This window comes from Python bivittatus, unplaced genomic scaffold (assembly GCF_059951505.1).
Source record: "Python bivittatus isolate LINGU-HERP-01145 unplaced genomic scaffold, Pbiv_v1 ctg000610_np1212, whole genome shotgun sequence".
NCBI lineage: Eukaryota > Metazoa > Chordata > Lepidosauria > Squamata > Pythonidae > Python > Python bivittatus.
In genome coordinates, this window is record NW_028277088.1 from 28589039 (window position 1) to 28606225 (window position 17187).

Consider the following 17187-nt stretch of genomic DNA (forward strand, 5'->3'; position numbering starts at 1 on the left):
CCCCCTCCCTACAGGAAGCCACGACCACGTGTCACGGCAGGGAAAATGGCCGCGGATCCTGTTCATCACCCGATCCGGCGTTCGCGAACGGAAGCAAAATTTTGTGAACGGTGCTGTTCGTGACCCGAATTGGTCGTGAACAGAAGCGTTCGTGACCCGAGGTACCACTGTACACAAAACCTTCAATAAAATATTATTTTCCAAGACTACTGGACACCACAGACAATGTCTAGCAAGGGCTGGCTTCCAATCACTAGAAGTGCAATATGCTGGAAGGGTCTTTAACTTACATGCTTTGGGCCTGTTCTTTCCACAATGACACCATTAAGATTGTAAATAGAGTATTGGGGAAAGAAGTAAGAATCAAACAGGTGAGTATAAAATCATATTCCCCAAACTGGAAATCTATCAAAGCATGAAAAATACGTTGCACTTATGTGTGGGTAGCAGCTAAGGTACACCTCACCTAAAAACCTGGAGGGAAGATATGTCTATACTTTCGGTGTAGGAACAGACTTTCTACTGACATCATGGGAATCTCATCTGTGTAGTCAAGATATATTTGGTTAAGTCTTGAATTTCATTTTACATCTAATAGTTTTAATATGTATTACTTTCTTTTTGCTTTTGTTTATTTTGTTTTGGTTTTCTGATATTTACTGCATTTGAGTTTTTCTTTTGTTGTAGAATTTAAAAAGCAATACATTAAATTATATATATATATATATATATACACACAGACACATACACAATGTATGAACATGTCTATAGGCAATTCGTTACAACCTCCAACCACATAGCATATACATCTACTACATCAGAAGCCAGACCCCTCCAAGAAATACTTCAAAGACATACTGGGCTTCAATGCCCATCAATCTTAGACCGGAAAGAAATAATGGACAGGGTAGTTCAACGTATCCGGAAGGCAAAGAGCTGCTGTACGTTTACTCTAACCCAAAGTCGACCAACCGATAATACGTGTGCACGGAGGTGCGTCGGTGAGAGTTGGGTTGTCAGGATGACCAATGTCTTCTCAGGAAGCCGCAATCTTCCCCTCAAGCAAAAATAAAACAAGACCGATATCGGGAAGGTGCAAACCCGCTCCGGCTCCTCCAGGACTTCGTTCAACACCAGGTCGCCGGGCTGGGCGTATTTGCATATTTTTACCTTTGTCTCCGAAGAGCAGCCAATGAGCGCCTTGGCTGCCTGCGGTCCACCTCCCCCCCCCCCCACCCGCTCCGGAGGTTTCTGAGCTGGCGCTGGCGGCCCCGCTTCGCTGGCTTGCTGGGAAATCGGGGTTTGGCGGCTGCTGTTCCTGTAGCGCTGCTGTGGTCACGCTGGTTCCACCTGCTCCTTTCCGCCTTGGGCAGGGGAAGGAAAGGTTCCGAGACAGCCTCCGGCGAACCGAGGGTCGCCCTTTTCCCTCCCTGGAAGGAAGGGCTGAAGTAGCCAGAACAGAAGGCGCTGCAGCGGCGACCACAACCGCAGGGGCGCGATGGTTTGCGGCGGCTTCTCCTGCTCCAAGAATTGGCTCTGCGCTCTCAACCTGCTCTACACGGTAAGTCCAGGCGCCGCCCGGATTCTCGAAGCAGGTTGGACCGAACAGAAGCCTCTTGTAGAGGGGGAGCGTTGGAGACCTACTCGCCGCCGCCCCGAAGTGACTGGGCTTTTCTTCCCACGGAGCGAAGAAGCACCACGGTAGGCCCGTGCGAGCCCCTTAGCCTGCGGGGGGTGGGAGCAGCCGTGAGAACTAGATACGAGCGAGGGAGCGACCCGCCGTCGCTACAACGCTTGCCGGGCGCCACTGTAGCCTTTTCGGAAAAGGCGATGCACCTGCGGCGGTAAGAAAGACGGCTGCGGGAGCCTCGAATCTGCTAGAAACCCCTTTCCTGGCCGTCTTCGGCGCCTAGGCAACGGGCTGCTCGGCTACAACCGAGATGCCGCGCTGGGAGCTCCACCGGTGTGCACTTTGGGGTGACCCATCACTTCACTCAGCAGGTTCATCTGTCTCACGCACCTGCGCATAGGGCGGGAATTCAGCATTCTCCCTCTCCTGACCCAGAAATCCAACGGGTGGGGAAAGCTTCACTTGTTGAACGTCTTTCTGTTCTGTATTGGTTAGCGATATAGGTGGATAGAATAGCGAAGTTAGATAATTTTGCTGATGAGAGTATTTAGCTGAAATATCTAACCTACCTGGTTAATATACACCTTAAAAAAAGAAGTTTGAGCCTTTTTGTTTTTTTAATTTATGCCCAAGCCTATGCATGTCCACACTAACTCTGGACAACATTTGCATACATTATGAAGTGAGTAATAATCCATACAAGCTTATGCTGTTTTTTTTTTTAGCTTCTATAACTCTACCAGACTCTGGCTACAGTCTGTGCATGTGCACCTGGAAATAAACTCTACCACTTGCTTCTGAGTAGGGAGACGTAAGGTCCCACGGCTGCCTCTTGCTGCAGTAAACTGTCATATCCCCCCTCAGGGAAGGTGTTACCAAACTCTTTTAAACCAAAGATGGGGAAACTTGCAATTTCAAGGATATGGACTAGCCACAGGATCCTTTTGAGCAAGGAGGGCTGCCAAGAGAAGTGACCCACGGCTACTAGTGCCAGGGGTATCTGCAGGGGTTAAAATAGTCAAGATAGAGACTTCAGTTGCATGATTGTGACTGCCATCTTGACTTCTTTGACTCCCCTCAACTAGAGAAGACATCACAACCATGACAGTGTTAGATTACAACTCCCATCTTCCTCGGTCACAGATTGGGACTGATGGAAGCTGGACTCTCACAATAACCAGAGGGCCTCAGGCTTCTAACCCTGTTTCAGACTCTTATACTGTAGGAGAATATTCTTTTCTTTTGTGTGATTTAAACTGCTCTTTTTTCACACTTTTTTTTTTTTTTTGAAAAAGCAGGGATAGAGAAACTACTTTTTCCAATTTTTAATAGTTTAGATTAGGAAGCTCTTAGGAAGTTCACACAACGTGCTCAGCAAAGATTTGCTTAATGATAGTTTCCTAAATGAATCATAGCACGTTAAGCCAAAAGTACATAACCTGAGGCCCCAGAGCAACCTGCAGCCAAAAACCTTGGGTGTGTCCCACAAAGTTCTTCAAAAATTGTTACCCAGTTATTAAATACATAAGGAATCATATTAGCTATGATTAATTTTAATTACCACTACATGGAAATAAAATGATTTTTTAAAATTTTGAAGCCAAGCTTCAGTACACTATGGACATGCCATATGCTATCCTCAGCGTAAATGAGCATGCATACCCCTATGTTAGTCCATGAACCATGATTTTCAACCAGATGGCTGAGTTTGTGCTCCACATTTTGACTTAGTGTGTTGCACGGCCCCACCCAATATGTATCTAAACATTTTTGTTTATTTTACTACTATTGCCTTGTTGTACCTGTAGTTCTTCAAGGAAGCAGCTGATTGGGTATCACAGAGAGCCAGATTGTAGATTAAGGTAGACTTCTAGTCTGATCTCATCCAGCAATATACATGTCCATTGCTGGAGGTGTGTGAAACTTTTCAGATCAGTAAATCCTGACCTCAAAACATCCCTTTCCAACCTCAGCCCTTTTCCATGTATGGCCACTTCCAGTCAGGCTGCAATAAGTTGTTTTGACATTGGAGCACGTCTGATAAAGACGGAATAGGACTTTTCAGGATCATTCTCAACATGAAATTACTTTCTCCATGACTTTTGAGCCACACACTATGCCATACTACACCATTGCAATCTTAATCATATTTTGCTACAGTTTTTTCTCTTAGATTAACTTAAAAAAAATATTAGAATTATCATCTTCAATAAAACATTAGAAATGTCATTACTATACCTTAATTTTGCATTAAACAATTAAGCTTTTCAAAATAAAACTTAGTGAAGCAATGCCATTTTTGCAGTAAATCTGAAAGCCTCGCAGCCTCTGACATCAACACATCGATGAAAAAACATCACGTGGTCAAACTATATGATTCAGGCACACAGATGAGGAAGTAATGGAAAACTGTGTATCTTGCCCCATCATGTGTGAAGCATCCTGGAGGCTAAATAATGTACGGTGTTGTCCGGGTTCAATTACTCAAGGCCTGTGTTACAGGTCAGTTTCAGTATATACCCTTATGTTCTTACATGAGGAAACTGTAGAACCTGGGAAACAAGATCAAGTTGGCAAGTTGACAAGGGATTAGAGCAGTGGGGGTTACTGAGACTTGCAGAAATTACTGGACCCTGATGAAACTAAACATTTATATTGGATAAAATTCCAGAGTTTGAGAATGGATGTTTAATTAGAAGAATGTATACCTTACCTTCCATTATAATTGTAATGCTGGGGTGGGGGACAGTGTTATCTCATTTCTCTTTAATGACCCAGCAAGTCAACTTTTAAAATAAATATTTGTGTTATTGACTTCTTGTGCTTGTGTCTGTACTGCATATAGCTGGTTGTAAATGCATTTTAACTGTTACTGCACTGCTTTCCTGCTTTTCATATCTTGTCAGAGACTTTGAGTCCTTTTTTTCCCCCCTGGATTGGACAAACAGGCTGTGAATTTATTGAATAAATTCCAACAGTTTGAAACCATATACTCAGACTAATAAAACATTGAAAACTACAATAGAATAATAAAAATGGACGTAATGGATGTACCACTATAAATCTACCAACAGGGATGGAGCCATACTCTCATAACTACCCAGAAAAGTTGAATCCCCCATACTCCTGGTTACAACTTGGATAGCTCCTTCCAGCTTGCCAGGTCAGGAGATTGAATAGCAGCTCCCATCCCTCATTTATTGTCCTCTAGGCTTGTGCAAAGTGACTTAGATTCATTTTGCAAAGGGTTTGGGTTATGGACGTGGCAGTATTCTTGATCAAATAATCTACATAGCCTTGTTCCAGTTTGAGAATAGACCACTGTCTCCAAAGGACATATTTGGGTGCCACTGCCTTGACTTCATCCAGCTGCAGCAGAGGCAGCCAAGGACAGATTTAGATGAAATGACATGTTCAGAGTTCTTTGGCTGGTTCTGCAGTTTCTGGTGGGTAGGGCATAGCTGTCGTGCTAATCTACACAACTAGCCCCCTTTCTCATGTCCCCACCTGTTATAGGTTAGTCCCAACTTGGACATAAAAGCTTTTGCAACAGTTCCTAGGACCAGGGCTGCTAGTACCAGAGGGGACATAATAGTTGGGTTGATGTATCAACACTAAGGCATGTTTTGCCTAACTGTGGTTTATGAAATCAATCCCATTTGGATGTTTTTACACATCACACAATCCTAGGATTGTAGGATGTGTATGACCAAAGAGCCAGATCTTTTACAAGAAAGAATCCTAGAGTGCACCTGCAGTGGAGTATGGTTTCATGGGCATTTCAAGAAGCTGCTCAGGGTATCTGGGCCCTTTTGTTGTGGATCAATTGCAACAAAACAGTACTGGGCACTGCATAATCTTACCACCTTCTAGCAAGTTGGTGATACGCTGCATAATTGTGCAAGCCACTTTTGCACACAGGTAGGCCAACCATTTGACATCTATACTGCATAGAACAGCAGCATTGTTTTGGGATGCTAAGTGTCACATGATGCCCTAGGAGTCAAAAAGTTGCCCAATCTGGCAGTCTCCACATGTATTGGGGTTGCAACTTCCAGAATTCCCAGCCAGCATGGCCAACAACTATGTTGCCTTTTATTTCTGATAGTTAAGAGATGGCACCACAAATGGATGGCACCAGAGTGAGAGTGCTGTTCTGTACCATGATAGCTCAGTCTTTCAGTGCACTGATGTTTGTCCTTTTTTTTTTTTCTTACAGAAACAGGAAAGGTAGGGGCTTCCTGCATATAAAAAGTGATTTCCTCCATTTAAAACATGGCTTGTCAAGTGTTTCTTTGAGCCAAAGCTATCCTTTTTGAAATGTGATGCCAGAAGAGAAAAGTGGCTGTACAAGCTTTAAACTTAATTTTGATTAAAGGCTTGGCAAAAGTAAAGACTTTATAAGTAGTCTTCATTTAGCGGCCACATTTGGGACTGGCAGCTTGGTGGTTAAGCAGAGCAGTTGCTAAGTGCTAAGCACAACTGTGCTTATGATCTTACTTTAGCTTTCTTTTGCTTTACAGACCTGCGAAGGTCATAAATGTGAGGATTGGTCATAAAGTTATTTTTTCATCACTGCTGTAACTGTAGATAGTCATGAAATGAGAGAGTCACTAAACAAGGACTACCTGTATTCCACTCAAGAATTTTGACATGGCATTATATAAACAACACAGTTTAATCTCTTGCTCTCTACCACCAGTGGTAGAAATATAGAGTGTGACAATGATAATATAATAGTATAATAATAAACTGATATATTTACTGCCTGCCGTCCGCTATAATAGTGGGAGATTTCTGAAGCTGTTTGTAGAGCTGAATTGCCATTTAATTTCCAATGTGGCTTTAGCGCGGTGGATTAAAGCATTAATCTGCAGTTGTTTAGAGGTGTCAACATATTTCCTTTTCTATTAATTAAGCATACATGGTATTTTGCATGTTTTTCAAAGGTTGATCATGAGGTGGCCTTACAAAAATTAATACAAAATTAAGTTAGGAACTAGATGGTGGCACTTATTTGACATTGGTTGGTCTTATGAAAAAAAGCAACTAATCAGGTCAGACCAGATAAGCACATGAGAGACTGCCAGAAAATTGCAGGATTGTAAGCTGGACAGGGAGTTAAAAAATATTCTGGAAGAAAACAATGGCAAACCACTTCCATATTGTTACCCATAAAATGTGGGAAACAACATATGAAATTGATTTTTTCTTCTAATTTTTTCTTCTGATTAAAAAAAAAGGCTATAAACTCATCAAACTTGTGAACATGAACTATATTACTATGTCCTTTGGTAAAAATAGCGTTTAACTTTTCAGGTATTGGATGAACTACAGCTCCATACTGGCGTCTGCTGCTTTCCTTAATGATTGTGTCTGGTGGGACTAACCCAAAAGGAGCTTTGCATAGTTTTAAAACTGCCCTAGGCATCCCAGTCAAGGTAGAGCAAAGGAGCACCTCAAGTAGGAGATTTTTAAGGTCATGAAAATGAAACTAGATTTAACTGTTTAATTTATTGTGAATATATTTTATTCCTAGGAGGAGTGTTCATGGGAATTTCTGTGCCAGAATAATTTGGCGGTTTGGAAAACCTTGACCTTTGACTTGGCTAAGAAGGGAGCACTATGCTGCTGAATGCTGATTTCACATGTTAGCAATATTCTTCTTCTCCTTTTCTCTTTCTTAAAGTTGGTGAGCCTTTTGCTGATTGGAATTGCAGCCTGGGGCATTGGCTTTGGCCTGATCTCCAGTTTCCGGGTCGTTGGAGTGGCAGTGGCAGTGGGAATCTTTCTGTTCCTGATTGCTCTGGTGGGACTGATTGGGGCCATCAAACACCACCAGGTGTTGCTTTTCTTTGTATCCTTTGACTTAAGAGCAATCTGACATGTGCACCTATTTTTCTGGACCTCCTCTGAATACACCTTAATGGTTTCTTGTACTTCGTGGCGGGTTCACTCAAATGAGGGCAGTCATTTTGGTGAAATCATCTAAAGTACAGGGAAAGAAATTATGTTGTATTTTAAACCACTTGACTTCTGTCCTAGTTATGACAGTAGAATAAACATTTCTCCAGTGGTATAACTGGTTTCCTTCAAATGGCTAGCTTATCTCTTATATCAACATTAGTATTCTGAGGTGTTTACATGTTACTAAAGATGAAAGTTGTTGAGGTCCTGCACAAGCCTATAAGGGAGAGGTAGGCTGCATGTACCTCCAAATCCTGGTTTTTTGGCTCCCAGAGTCCCCAGAGAGTAAACTGATTGCACAGCTAACTAATAAGAATCCATTGGAGTTGAGTGGCTAAAACATTTGAATAAATAAATTACTGATCAATTTAAAGGAAAGCAAAAAAGCATAGGCTTCAGGTAGTATTAGACACCAATTTTTTTAAAGATAAATGTGGAAAAAGTGCTCACTGCTCACCTGTATATACATATATACATACAGCCCCCAGAGTCAAAAAGTAGAGGATTATAGGATATATATGAATGCTTTAGAACTCCAGCATAAGAAAGATCCTTATGCAGACCTTTGGTCTTTTTGCTGCTTCTGTGTCTAACATATCTATGATCCTTTAAGTGTAAGGAAAGAAGAAAAGATAGCTCAGTGTGTCAATATTCATGCAGCTTATGGCATTATCTGTTTGACTGCAGAGTCCAGTTTCATGCAAATTAAATTTTATTACATTCAGACAAGTATGTTTGCACAAAAAGTGCCAGATGCTTACTGCATAGCAGGTGAATTGCTTCACGTTCTAGTGAACTCTAACAACACCCTCTCTTATTATGTGTGAGTACAGCATTCCTCACTTTTGTTTTACATGCAAATTTGGAATTGCAATTGTTATGTTAGGAAATAATCTAATTAGGATTATTCAAGGGGTGCAAGACAAACAAGGGGCTAATGATACAAGAGCTAGTTCAGAGTGTTTTGGAGGCTGCAGATAGAATGCTGTGGAATTGCATGTAGCTGACAGGTTGGCTACTCCTGAATTGATTGATAGAGCAGGTGGAAGTTTTGCCATAATCTTAATCCAAATTGCGCTCCCTCACCTCACCTCTCGTCCAGCTGGGCTTCCTTTCAGTCAAACCAAAATATCTTAGCCTTTTGAATTTGTATCTCCATTTTGTCCATAAGTTTATCATGTGCATGTGGCATGTGTATCACTTCTGCACATGCAGTTTGGATGACCTTAACTAAGTGACTTCAGTATATGATTATACTCTTGCTAGTGTTTGTTATACAGTTCTCCGTCTCCTGTGCTTGTCTGACATTGAATAAAGAACAGCAGGTAAGATGTTTCTCCTCCTCCTCCTCCTCCTCCTCCTCCTCCTCCTCCTCGTTGTTGTTGTTATTATTATTATTATTATTATTAATGTGCCATTATGTTTATTAGTAGGATAACGAAGAGGATGCTCACAGGCAAAGTTGTGGTGGGCCCGCAAAGGGGCAGTTTGTTAATTGGAAAAAGCAACAATTACAGAACCTTGCATGTATCCCCACAGTAGTTGGAGAATACAGATAGCAGTTAAGACTCAACTGAAGAGAAGACAGAGGCTAGGTCCATTTCATTAGGCTGAGAGAAGTGTGCTGTGAAACGCTCATCCAACAACCTTAACTTCTTTTCCCAGTTCAAGATACTCAGGACTCAGAACCACTTCAAAGCTAAACAAGCATAACAAGATTTATCTTAAGAAAAAGATCAAAGAATCCAAAGAATCTTTTATATGTAAAAGGCAGAACTTGTAACAGCTCAGGACATTCTAGAATAGAATAAATAAGGGTTAGGATATGTAAATCTTAGACCTTTTAAAGCTCAGCTTGAGGCCTTGAAACTTCACTAGCCTAATATCTTAAGTGCAGTTTCATGCTGAGGTGACCCTGCTGCCTGGAAGGTTTGTGATCTGAATTCTGGGGTGGCCATAAGTATTCAGGAAAAATACAGCAAAACATATATATAAAAAAGCAAATACAGTATTAGGACTTGCTGGTTGAAGGGCTAGAAGAAAAATTGTAGACAACACAATACTGCTGTAAAAGTTCATGATACATTTTATGGGTTGGATCCTTTGAAGCTGGTTGGACTATGAAAGGTTCAGATAGTCATGGCCGGGGTCTTGAATCTACCAATGTATGACCAGTCAAAAGGTATTGTGGAGTTACTTCATTTTTTCTTCTTAAAGTTTCTTTTCCTGATAATAAAAATAATGAAGAAATAGGAAAATATGAGAAGGATGCCAGTGGAATGGATCCCCTCCCTCATAAATACGACTACTGTTAATCCTTTTTGTGAAACCTTGATTGTCTAGTTTAGGGGAAAAAAATGAAAGGTAAAGTTACAAAATAGGGAAACCCAAGGACTGGGACGGAAGTTTTTCACCTTAATGCGATAAAAAAAATCAGTTGAATAGGATAGTGCATACAGCTTTAATTTAGGCTTTTGAATAGCATCTTTTAATACATGCAGTTTTAACACATGCACCCACTTAAGGTAATCCCCATTTCCTCACATCCTTAGTTTATGACTGGGTTTAAACCAACATGCTGGCTGGGAAATTCTGGGAGTTGAAGTCCACACGTCTTAAAGTTGCCAAGTTTGAAAAACACTGATTTAAAATAAGCATGTCAGCAAACAAAAACCAGAATAAAGTCATTATCCCTCATATATACAGATACACCATATATGGGGAAAGTGGCAGAGAAATGAAGCAGCGGTGAATTTTTTGTTAGCAAGCAAAAAATGAGAGGGAGGGAGACTGCAGAATGCACCTAAGATACAAAAGGAAGTATTGGTAGCAAGAAACAAGATGATTTTTTACATAAGAAAAAACTGATATTGTCCACTGATGACTAACAGATCTGACAGTGAAAGGCTTATAAAGCTATGAATGAAATAAGGGAAGTGAAATGAATCATGAAACTACAGGAAAAATGGTCCTTTTTGCATGGGTAGTTCAGATATAATTAGCAAACCAGACTATGTATGCAAAGTTCAGGTCAAACTAATAGCAAAAAGTGGGTTCTGGCGACTAAATAACTTCCTTGTATTTCTAGATCAAACTCCTAGAGGTTGGGTGGAACAACACAAACAATGCAAGGCAGGATATTGAGCGGAATCTAAACTGTTGTGGCTTCCGTAATATCAGCGATGATACCTCTTGTTTTGCTGTAAGTTGACCACGTTGTATGTTCTGTTTTAGAAGAGCTTTATTACCACGTATCTATTTTGCCTGTCTCTCTTGAATCAGTAGTTGTCTGTCTTTGAAATCCATAATCCACTTCTCGAATTTGATTATAATAGATACAGTTATAATAGAATTCTTGGAGAAGAAAACATTAATACAAAAAGTTGCATTCATATCTTATTTCAGGATGTGTGTAAAAAACAGAATTCATGGGCACCAAGGCAATCCTGGACCTGATCCAGCTTATTGGGGGTCCACCTCACAGCAGAGGCCACACTCTAGATCTGTTTTTTGTCTTGAAACAGTGGCAATGTGATCTGCGGTTGGAGAATGTCAGTCTGTCCCTTGCCATGGACAGATCTTGGCCCTGGAGTTCTGGGAGGAACTCTGCAGGGATGAAGGGCCTACTCATTTGGTCTATCTCAGGCGACTGGTATACCCAATGGGGTTTCAGAGGCAATTGGGGTTATTCCCAAAGCTCTGTGCGCAGTTTGACCAATGCCTTAGTGGATTGTACCTATGTGGACTCTCTGTGATTGTGGATCCTGTGATTATGGATCTGGGAGATGAAACAATGCAAGAGACACCTAGAGTGCTGCTGGGGGAAGACAAAAAGCAAATCTGACAGGGCACAAGTGAGAACCTTTATAAGGAATTACCTTGTGGCAGTAAGGATGATGAAGTGGGGTAGCACTGTCCTGGACAATGTTGGTATGCAGTTTGGGAATTCTCCTAGATTCATGGCTCCTGCTTGAGAAGTAGGTGGCAGCTATGGGCAGGAGGGGCTTTTGCTCAAATCAGTCTTATGAGCCAATTACACTTATTTTTGGACTACGAGGCCTTGCTGATGTCACTTATGCCTTAGTCACTCCTAATTAGATTACCTCTATATAGCACTGCCCTTGAAGACCAACCAGAAGCTTCAACTGGTCCAGAATGCAACAGTGTGCACAATTCTGGGTGCTCTGAGATTTGCCCATGTTATACCACAACCGTGTGAGCTGCACTGGTTCCCAGTTACCTCCCAGGTGCAATTGAAGGCTCTGGTTATCATCTTTAAAGCCCTTCATGCACAGGGCCAGTTGTTTGCAAGACTGTCCTTTACAAAGAATATCTGCCCGTCCCGCCAGATCTGAAGGTCTCCTCTGTCAAACATTGTGTTCTGGCAGGACCTAGGGGGCATGCTTTTATCTGTAGTGGTGCCTGCCCTACAGAACAGCCTCCCCCTTGAGACCTAGAGGGCCCCTACTCTCTTGGCCTTCCAGAAGGCCATGAAAAACTGACACTTCCCTTACGCGCTGGGCCAGGATGTAACTTGAGCCTAGGCCATGGGCAGTTGGTGTGAGGTTGTTATGGTGCCTGGTTAGAGTGTAGTGGCCTTTAATTTGGGAGGGGGGTGGTGTTTTAATTTTGTAATACATGGGTTTGATTGTTGTCAGCTGCCCAGCATTATATTGTATAAGACGGGGAGAGGGCTATAAATCTTTTAAATACATATACAGTATATCTGTGCGTGTAGGCATCAATAACATCCTAATATGAATTTAAACAATGATTGTTTACAGGAGTGTTTTGAAACACAGTCGTGTAAACCCTGTGCACCTATCATTGAGGAATATTCTGGAATGGTGTTGAGATTTGTAGGAGGCATTGGCCTCTTCTTTAGTTTCACAGAAGTAAGTGCAAAATCAGTTTTAACCTCTGGGGGTGGGGGTGGGGGTGGGGTGGGGACTTTCCAGTGTAACTTTTTTGCTATAAAAGTATTACAGTTGATTTGAAGAAGCACTGTTTGGGAATTCTATGACAGGAAAATTACTTTTATTTCTTTGCAAGATAATATGCAAATTATTTCATTTTCAGGTAAAGTTAAAATCCTATACAGTTATTTAGAAGAAAATCTCACTGAATTCACTGTTTATTATTTCTGTGTAGGTACCATACATGGTTGCATTGTCAGTTATAGCTTGACTCCTGGTGATTATATGGACCTGTCCATACTATTTTCTAGGGCCGTGTGCACTTTGAAAATAATCAGGAAGACGTGCATGAGACACGCATTGCAACTCTCTCTGATTCATTAAAGTAGCCATTTTTTTTTTTTTTAGGATTTCCACAGAAACCTGAGAAGTCACTAACTGAAGAGCCACTTTTGTGAGCTGACTCTTTAAAACAGCAGCATCTTTTTTTTTAAGCCTGAAAAAAATGATGTGGCTGCTTTATTAGTAGCAGAGAGGTGCTGTGCTGGCGCTAGCATGAAGTCTAAAACTCTTCCACCAAATCATTTTTGAAGCTTGGGCAGCCACAGAGCAGAAGTTAGTTGCCATTGCTACCTTTTGGGAGACTTCACAATCTAGTCCACACACTAAGGATTTCCTATTGCTCTCCTATCCAATTACTAGCCACTATTTTTTTTATAAACATCAAAACAATATATCAGTTCATTTTTCTTCTGTTTCATGCAAAAAGTCTATAAGGGGTTTTCAGTCAGCAATAAACCTAGATAATGTCTTTTCTCTGATCAAAGATCCATAGTTACACTCAGACACACAATCTACTTATGGTTACACTTAACTTTGGTTTTGTGAATTCCACCACTAAAGCATCTTTAGTGAACAGAAGTAAGGTCCAAACCACTTTTTCTGAATTTTTTAAGCAAAGTCCTAAGAAAAAGCAAAAATCCAGTGATAAAATGATGCAGTCTTGTTTGTGACAACAGATAGTCCTCACTTACTGCAATTGGGACCAGCAACTCCATTGCTAAGTGACATGGTCATAAAGTGAAACGTGACCACACCCAGCTTACAACAATTGGTCAGTTCTGGCTGTGGTTAAGCGAATCCTTGTGGGTCATTAAGCGTGATGTCATGTGACTGCGACTTGCAACTTCCTGCCAGCTTCCCCATAGACATTGCTTGTCAGAAGCTGGCAGTGAAGGTTGCAAATGGCGATCACGTGACACTGGGATGTTGCAACTGTTGTAAATGCACACTGGTTGCCAAGTGCCCAAATTGCAGTCACATGACTGCGGAGACACTGCGACAGCCACAACTCTGAGGACTGATCGTAAGTCTCTGTTCAGCACCATCGTACCTTTGAACAGTCACTGAACGAGCGGTCGTTAAATAAGGACTATCTGTATTTATTAAACAAAATAAACAGAGATGTACATACAAACACAGATACATGTGTAGCAAAAAATGAAAATAGTTTCATTCTATGTAAAAAAAAATGGTATCCTGAGCTGTTCCAAGGTCAGGAATGTCAGGAAAAGTAAAAGTTCAATTTTGTAGATTGGCTTTTAAACAAAGTCCTGGGCTGAAGATTTGTATTTTATTTACTCATAAATATTACTTCTTTATAGATGAACACATTATTAGTCAGGATTATTGGGTATACAGAATGTTTATAAATGAAGTATTGAAAGATGAAGTTTTTGCAGATTATCTTTTTTCCCTTCCTTCAGATCTTAGGGGTGTGGCTCACCTTCAGATACCGGAATCAGAAAGATCCACGTGCAAATCCTAGTGCATTTCTTTGACCTGGAAACTCTCTCAGGGACTGAACATTTCTTTTCCTGTGGTTTTAAAAAGGTGAATTCTCCACTGATCTGTCTACTCTCCGTGTTAACTGGGGGCTTGTGCCTTTGAGATAAGAATACAGATCTAGAGCTGCTTCTCATCTTCTTTTTCTAGTGTTCTTTGAAGGAACTAGTCTGAAATGTTTTTGTCAATTGTGTAACTAAACAGAATATGAATTCTGTAGGAATGTAGTGATTCAGTAGAATTACTCATGTCATTCTTGTGTCAATGGTTGGTGTTACCTTTAAAGAAGAATGTATTTCTTTCTTATGATGTATTTCATTTGTCAGAAATACCTTCACTGATTTGTTTCTTCCTCTTTTTTAAAAAAAATAATTTTATTGGCTTCAATGCATTTCATTTGGAATTTACCATAAAGGAATTGTGTTCTTGTTTCCAATATTGGTATTAGTTTGGGAAGAAACCCCCTCAAGTAATCATTTGGGAGTGGAAAACTCATAATTTTTCATGACTTTTTTTGTGCCTATCAACTCCTCTCCAGATTTTGGATCTGTTTAAGATGTGAATGCAGATCAGTTCAGTGTTGTCCGCTGACTTCAGTATTGGCCACATAAATAGAGATTCCATTTCAGCCCAAGAACAGATTGTGTGTGAACTTCCTGATTTACTTCAGCTCTAAAAACACATAAAGTCATTTGACTGGGGTGATTGGATATTATTCAACATTATAATTTTCAGTAGGCTGACTATCAACTTTCTTTGTACCCTGAATATGAACAATAGTAAGAAAGAGAGATGAATTTTCACAGTATAGTATACTAAATTTGTACAAGTTGTATAACTTAAAATGATAAATGAGGAAGGATAGTGTGTAACTGACTTGTCACAGTAAGAAATTGATCCCCAGATTTTTTTTTTTTTTTGCAAAAGATTACATTTCATCAGTGTAGTATGTTAACTGTGGTATTGACATGAGTCTTTAGATTTAACTGACTATGTTTCTTTACTGATATCTAAAATGTTTGACCATACATGTGTCCTAGACTACTGTAAATGTTATATTTGTAGTTCTTCTCTTTATTTAAAAATAAAACTTTTGAAGAATTATGTTTAAAATTCAGTTGCAGCCATGTATCATATCAGATAGCCCTTGTTGAACTGCCAAACTGTAAAACATTTGTGGCGTTTCTGTTAAAATGATATAAATGCAGATTGTTCAAGCAAATGACATGTATTAGTTATAAAAGGATAATTGGATAAAGTCTGTAGAGAGCAGAAAGCTTACAGAGAAACATAAGTAATAGTGACATGATGGGGAAAAAATATTGCAGATTACCAAGAAGCAGCAGCTCTGGGAATTTATTTTAAGGTAGGGGTGGGGATGTTTTGTTGAAGGCTTTCACGGCCGGCATACAATGACTGGTGTGGGTCTTCTGGGCTGTGTGGCCGTGTTCTGGAAGTTTTGTTTCCTAACGTTTCGCCAGCACCTGTGACCGGCATCTTCAGAGTGCAGGAGCACAGACAGGAGCAGTTCTCTCTGTGCCCAGGGGTGGGGAACTTGTAACCTTCCGGTTATTGCTCTTCAAGAGGACTATCAGATTGGAGCTGCAGAAATGCAGATGGTCATTAAGAGCAGCAAGGTGTTCGGTTTTGTTTTATCCCTTTGCTACCATCTCATGGTTGTCCAGATTCTTGCAGCCCAGATCTTGTAGCCATAGTGTACATTTTCTATAATCTCTGGGGCGTTGGAAATTGGCAGCACTGCTTGGGACCAATGGAAGCTGGAGTCCAAAAACATCTGAAAGCCCACATGTTGGAATGGAGTAGGGCGAGACTTCATTGAAGAGATAAAACTTCCCATGAAATGCTGTGTAGATCTGATTGGAACTAAGATCTGTGGATTCAAATCTTAGGCTGCAGTTGGATATTCATTTATGTGGCTGGGACACAGTTAAACCTCTATAATTCTGTGGAGTTGATTTTTGAGGAGCCCACATTGTTCTATTTAACATAGTATATATATTATGGATTGTTACTCTTTTTAACTATTTAAACACACATTAAAGTTCAGTAGGGAGATTTCTCCTCTTATGTCTCATTTCTCCTCTTGTTCTTGCCCTAGGCTCTCCTGAAGTCTCAAGTGCAGAGACTTGCACTCAAAAATTAGTAGTATTTAAGCATATCCCCTGCCTTCTCTTGGCATTCAGTGGTCTTGACTTGATTTTCTCTTTTGCTCTTATATATTCCTATTCCTTGCCTTTTCCCTTTTACAGTGATGACATTCAGACATTCAGTTTGATTGCAGTTCCCTGTCAAAGAGGAGCTTAGCCTTAACCCCAAGGATTTGTGTGGATGTATACCAAATTATTGATATGATTGATACAGATGCCCTTCTCAATATAATGAGCCTGGGCAGCTAACAATATATAAAAACATGCCAAGAATATAACACAAAAGCAAAAATTGTAATTTAAATATCTATAGCCAAGAAAAACAAATACATTAACAAAATAATTAAATGCACATAAATGATACAATCCAACTGAGGCTCCTAATATCCCATACGGAGGAAAAAAACAAACTAAAATTGCACACCAGGCTGAACTAACATCCTGACTCAATATCTGAAGAAGGAAACATCTTCAAGGCCCTACAGAAAGCTAAACAGGGTTGGGGCTATCTGAATTGGGGGTTGGGGGGATGCAGTTTCACAGGGCAGTGACATGCCAGAGAAGCAGGTCTCCTGGATCCCACTAGATGGCATTGTTTCACAGATTGATTAATCATGTGACATCAAGGAGGTGTCAACTCTTAGCAACCACATAGATTTTT

General features: G+C 40.6%; 1 protein-coding gene and 1 long non-coding RNA gene across 2 annotated transcripts in view; one reads left to right on the forward strand and one right to left on the reverse strand.

The window, feature by feature from the left end:
• Window positions 1-1210, reverse strand: part of LOC112540894 (uncharacterized) — a 56130-nt gene extending 54920 nt beyond the window's left edge. The window contains exon 1 of the long non-coding RNA XR_003084937.2: window positions 973-1210. This is a non-coding gene — a long non-coding RNA (uncharacterized LOC112540894). The remainder of the gene's footprint in view (window positions 1-972) is intronic.
• A 94-nt stretch (window positions 1211-1304) lies between these two features.
• Window positions 1305-15471, forward strand: TSPAN13 (tetraspanin 13). The gene is made up of 6 exons (XM_015888465.3): window positions 1305-1561; window positions 7320-7487; window positions 8842-8922; window positions 10686-10799; window positions 12382-12492; window positions 14280-15471. Exons 1-6 carry the CDS (start codon window positions 1499-1501, stop codon window positions 14352-14354), a joined length of 612 nt encoding a protein of 203 aa, XP_015743951.1. The 5' UTR covers window positions 1305-1498; the 3' UTR covers window positions 14355-15471.
• The last annotated feature ends 1716 nt before the right edge of the window (window positions 15472-17187 follow it).

Excerpts from the sequence above, each read along its gene's own strand:
- TSPAN13 (XM_015888465.3), top strand. The coding sequence starts at position 1,499 with ATGGTTTGCGGCGGCTTCTCCTGCTCCAAGAATTGGCTCTGCGCTCTC. Across the intron at positions 1,562-7,319 it reads CTCTCAACCTGCTCTACACG|TTGGTGAGCCTTTTGCTGAT; the intron begins GTAAGTCCAGGC and ends TCTTTCTTAAAG. Across the intron at positions 8,923-10,685 it reads CATTGAATAAAGAACAGCAG|ATCAAACTCCTAGAGGTTGG; the intron begins GTAAGATGTTTC and ends TTGTATTTCTAG.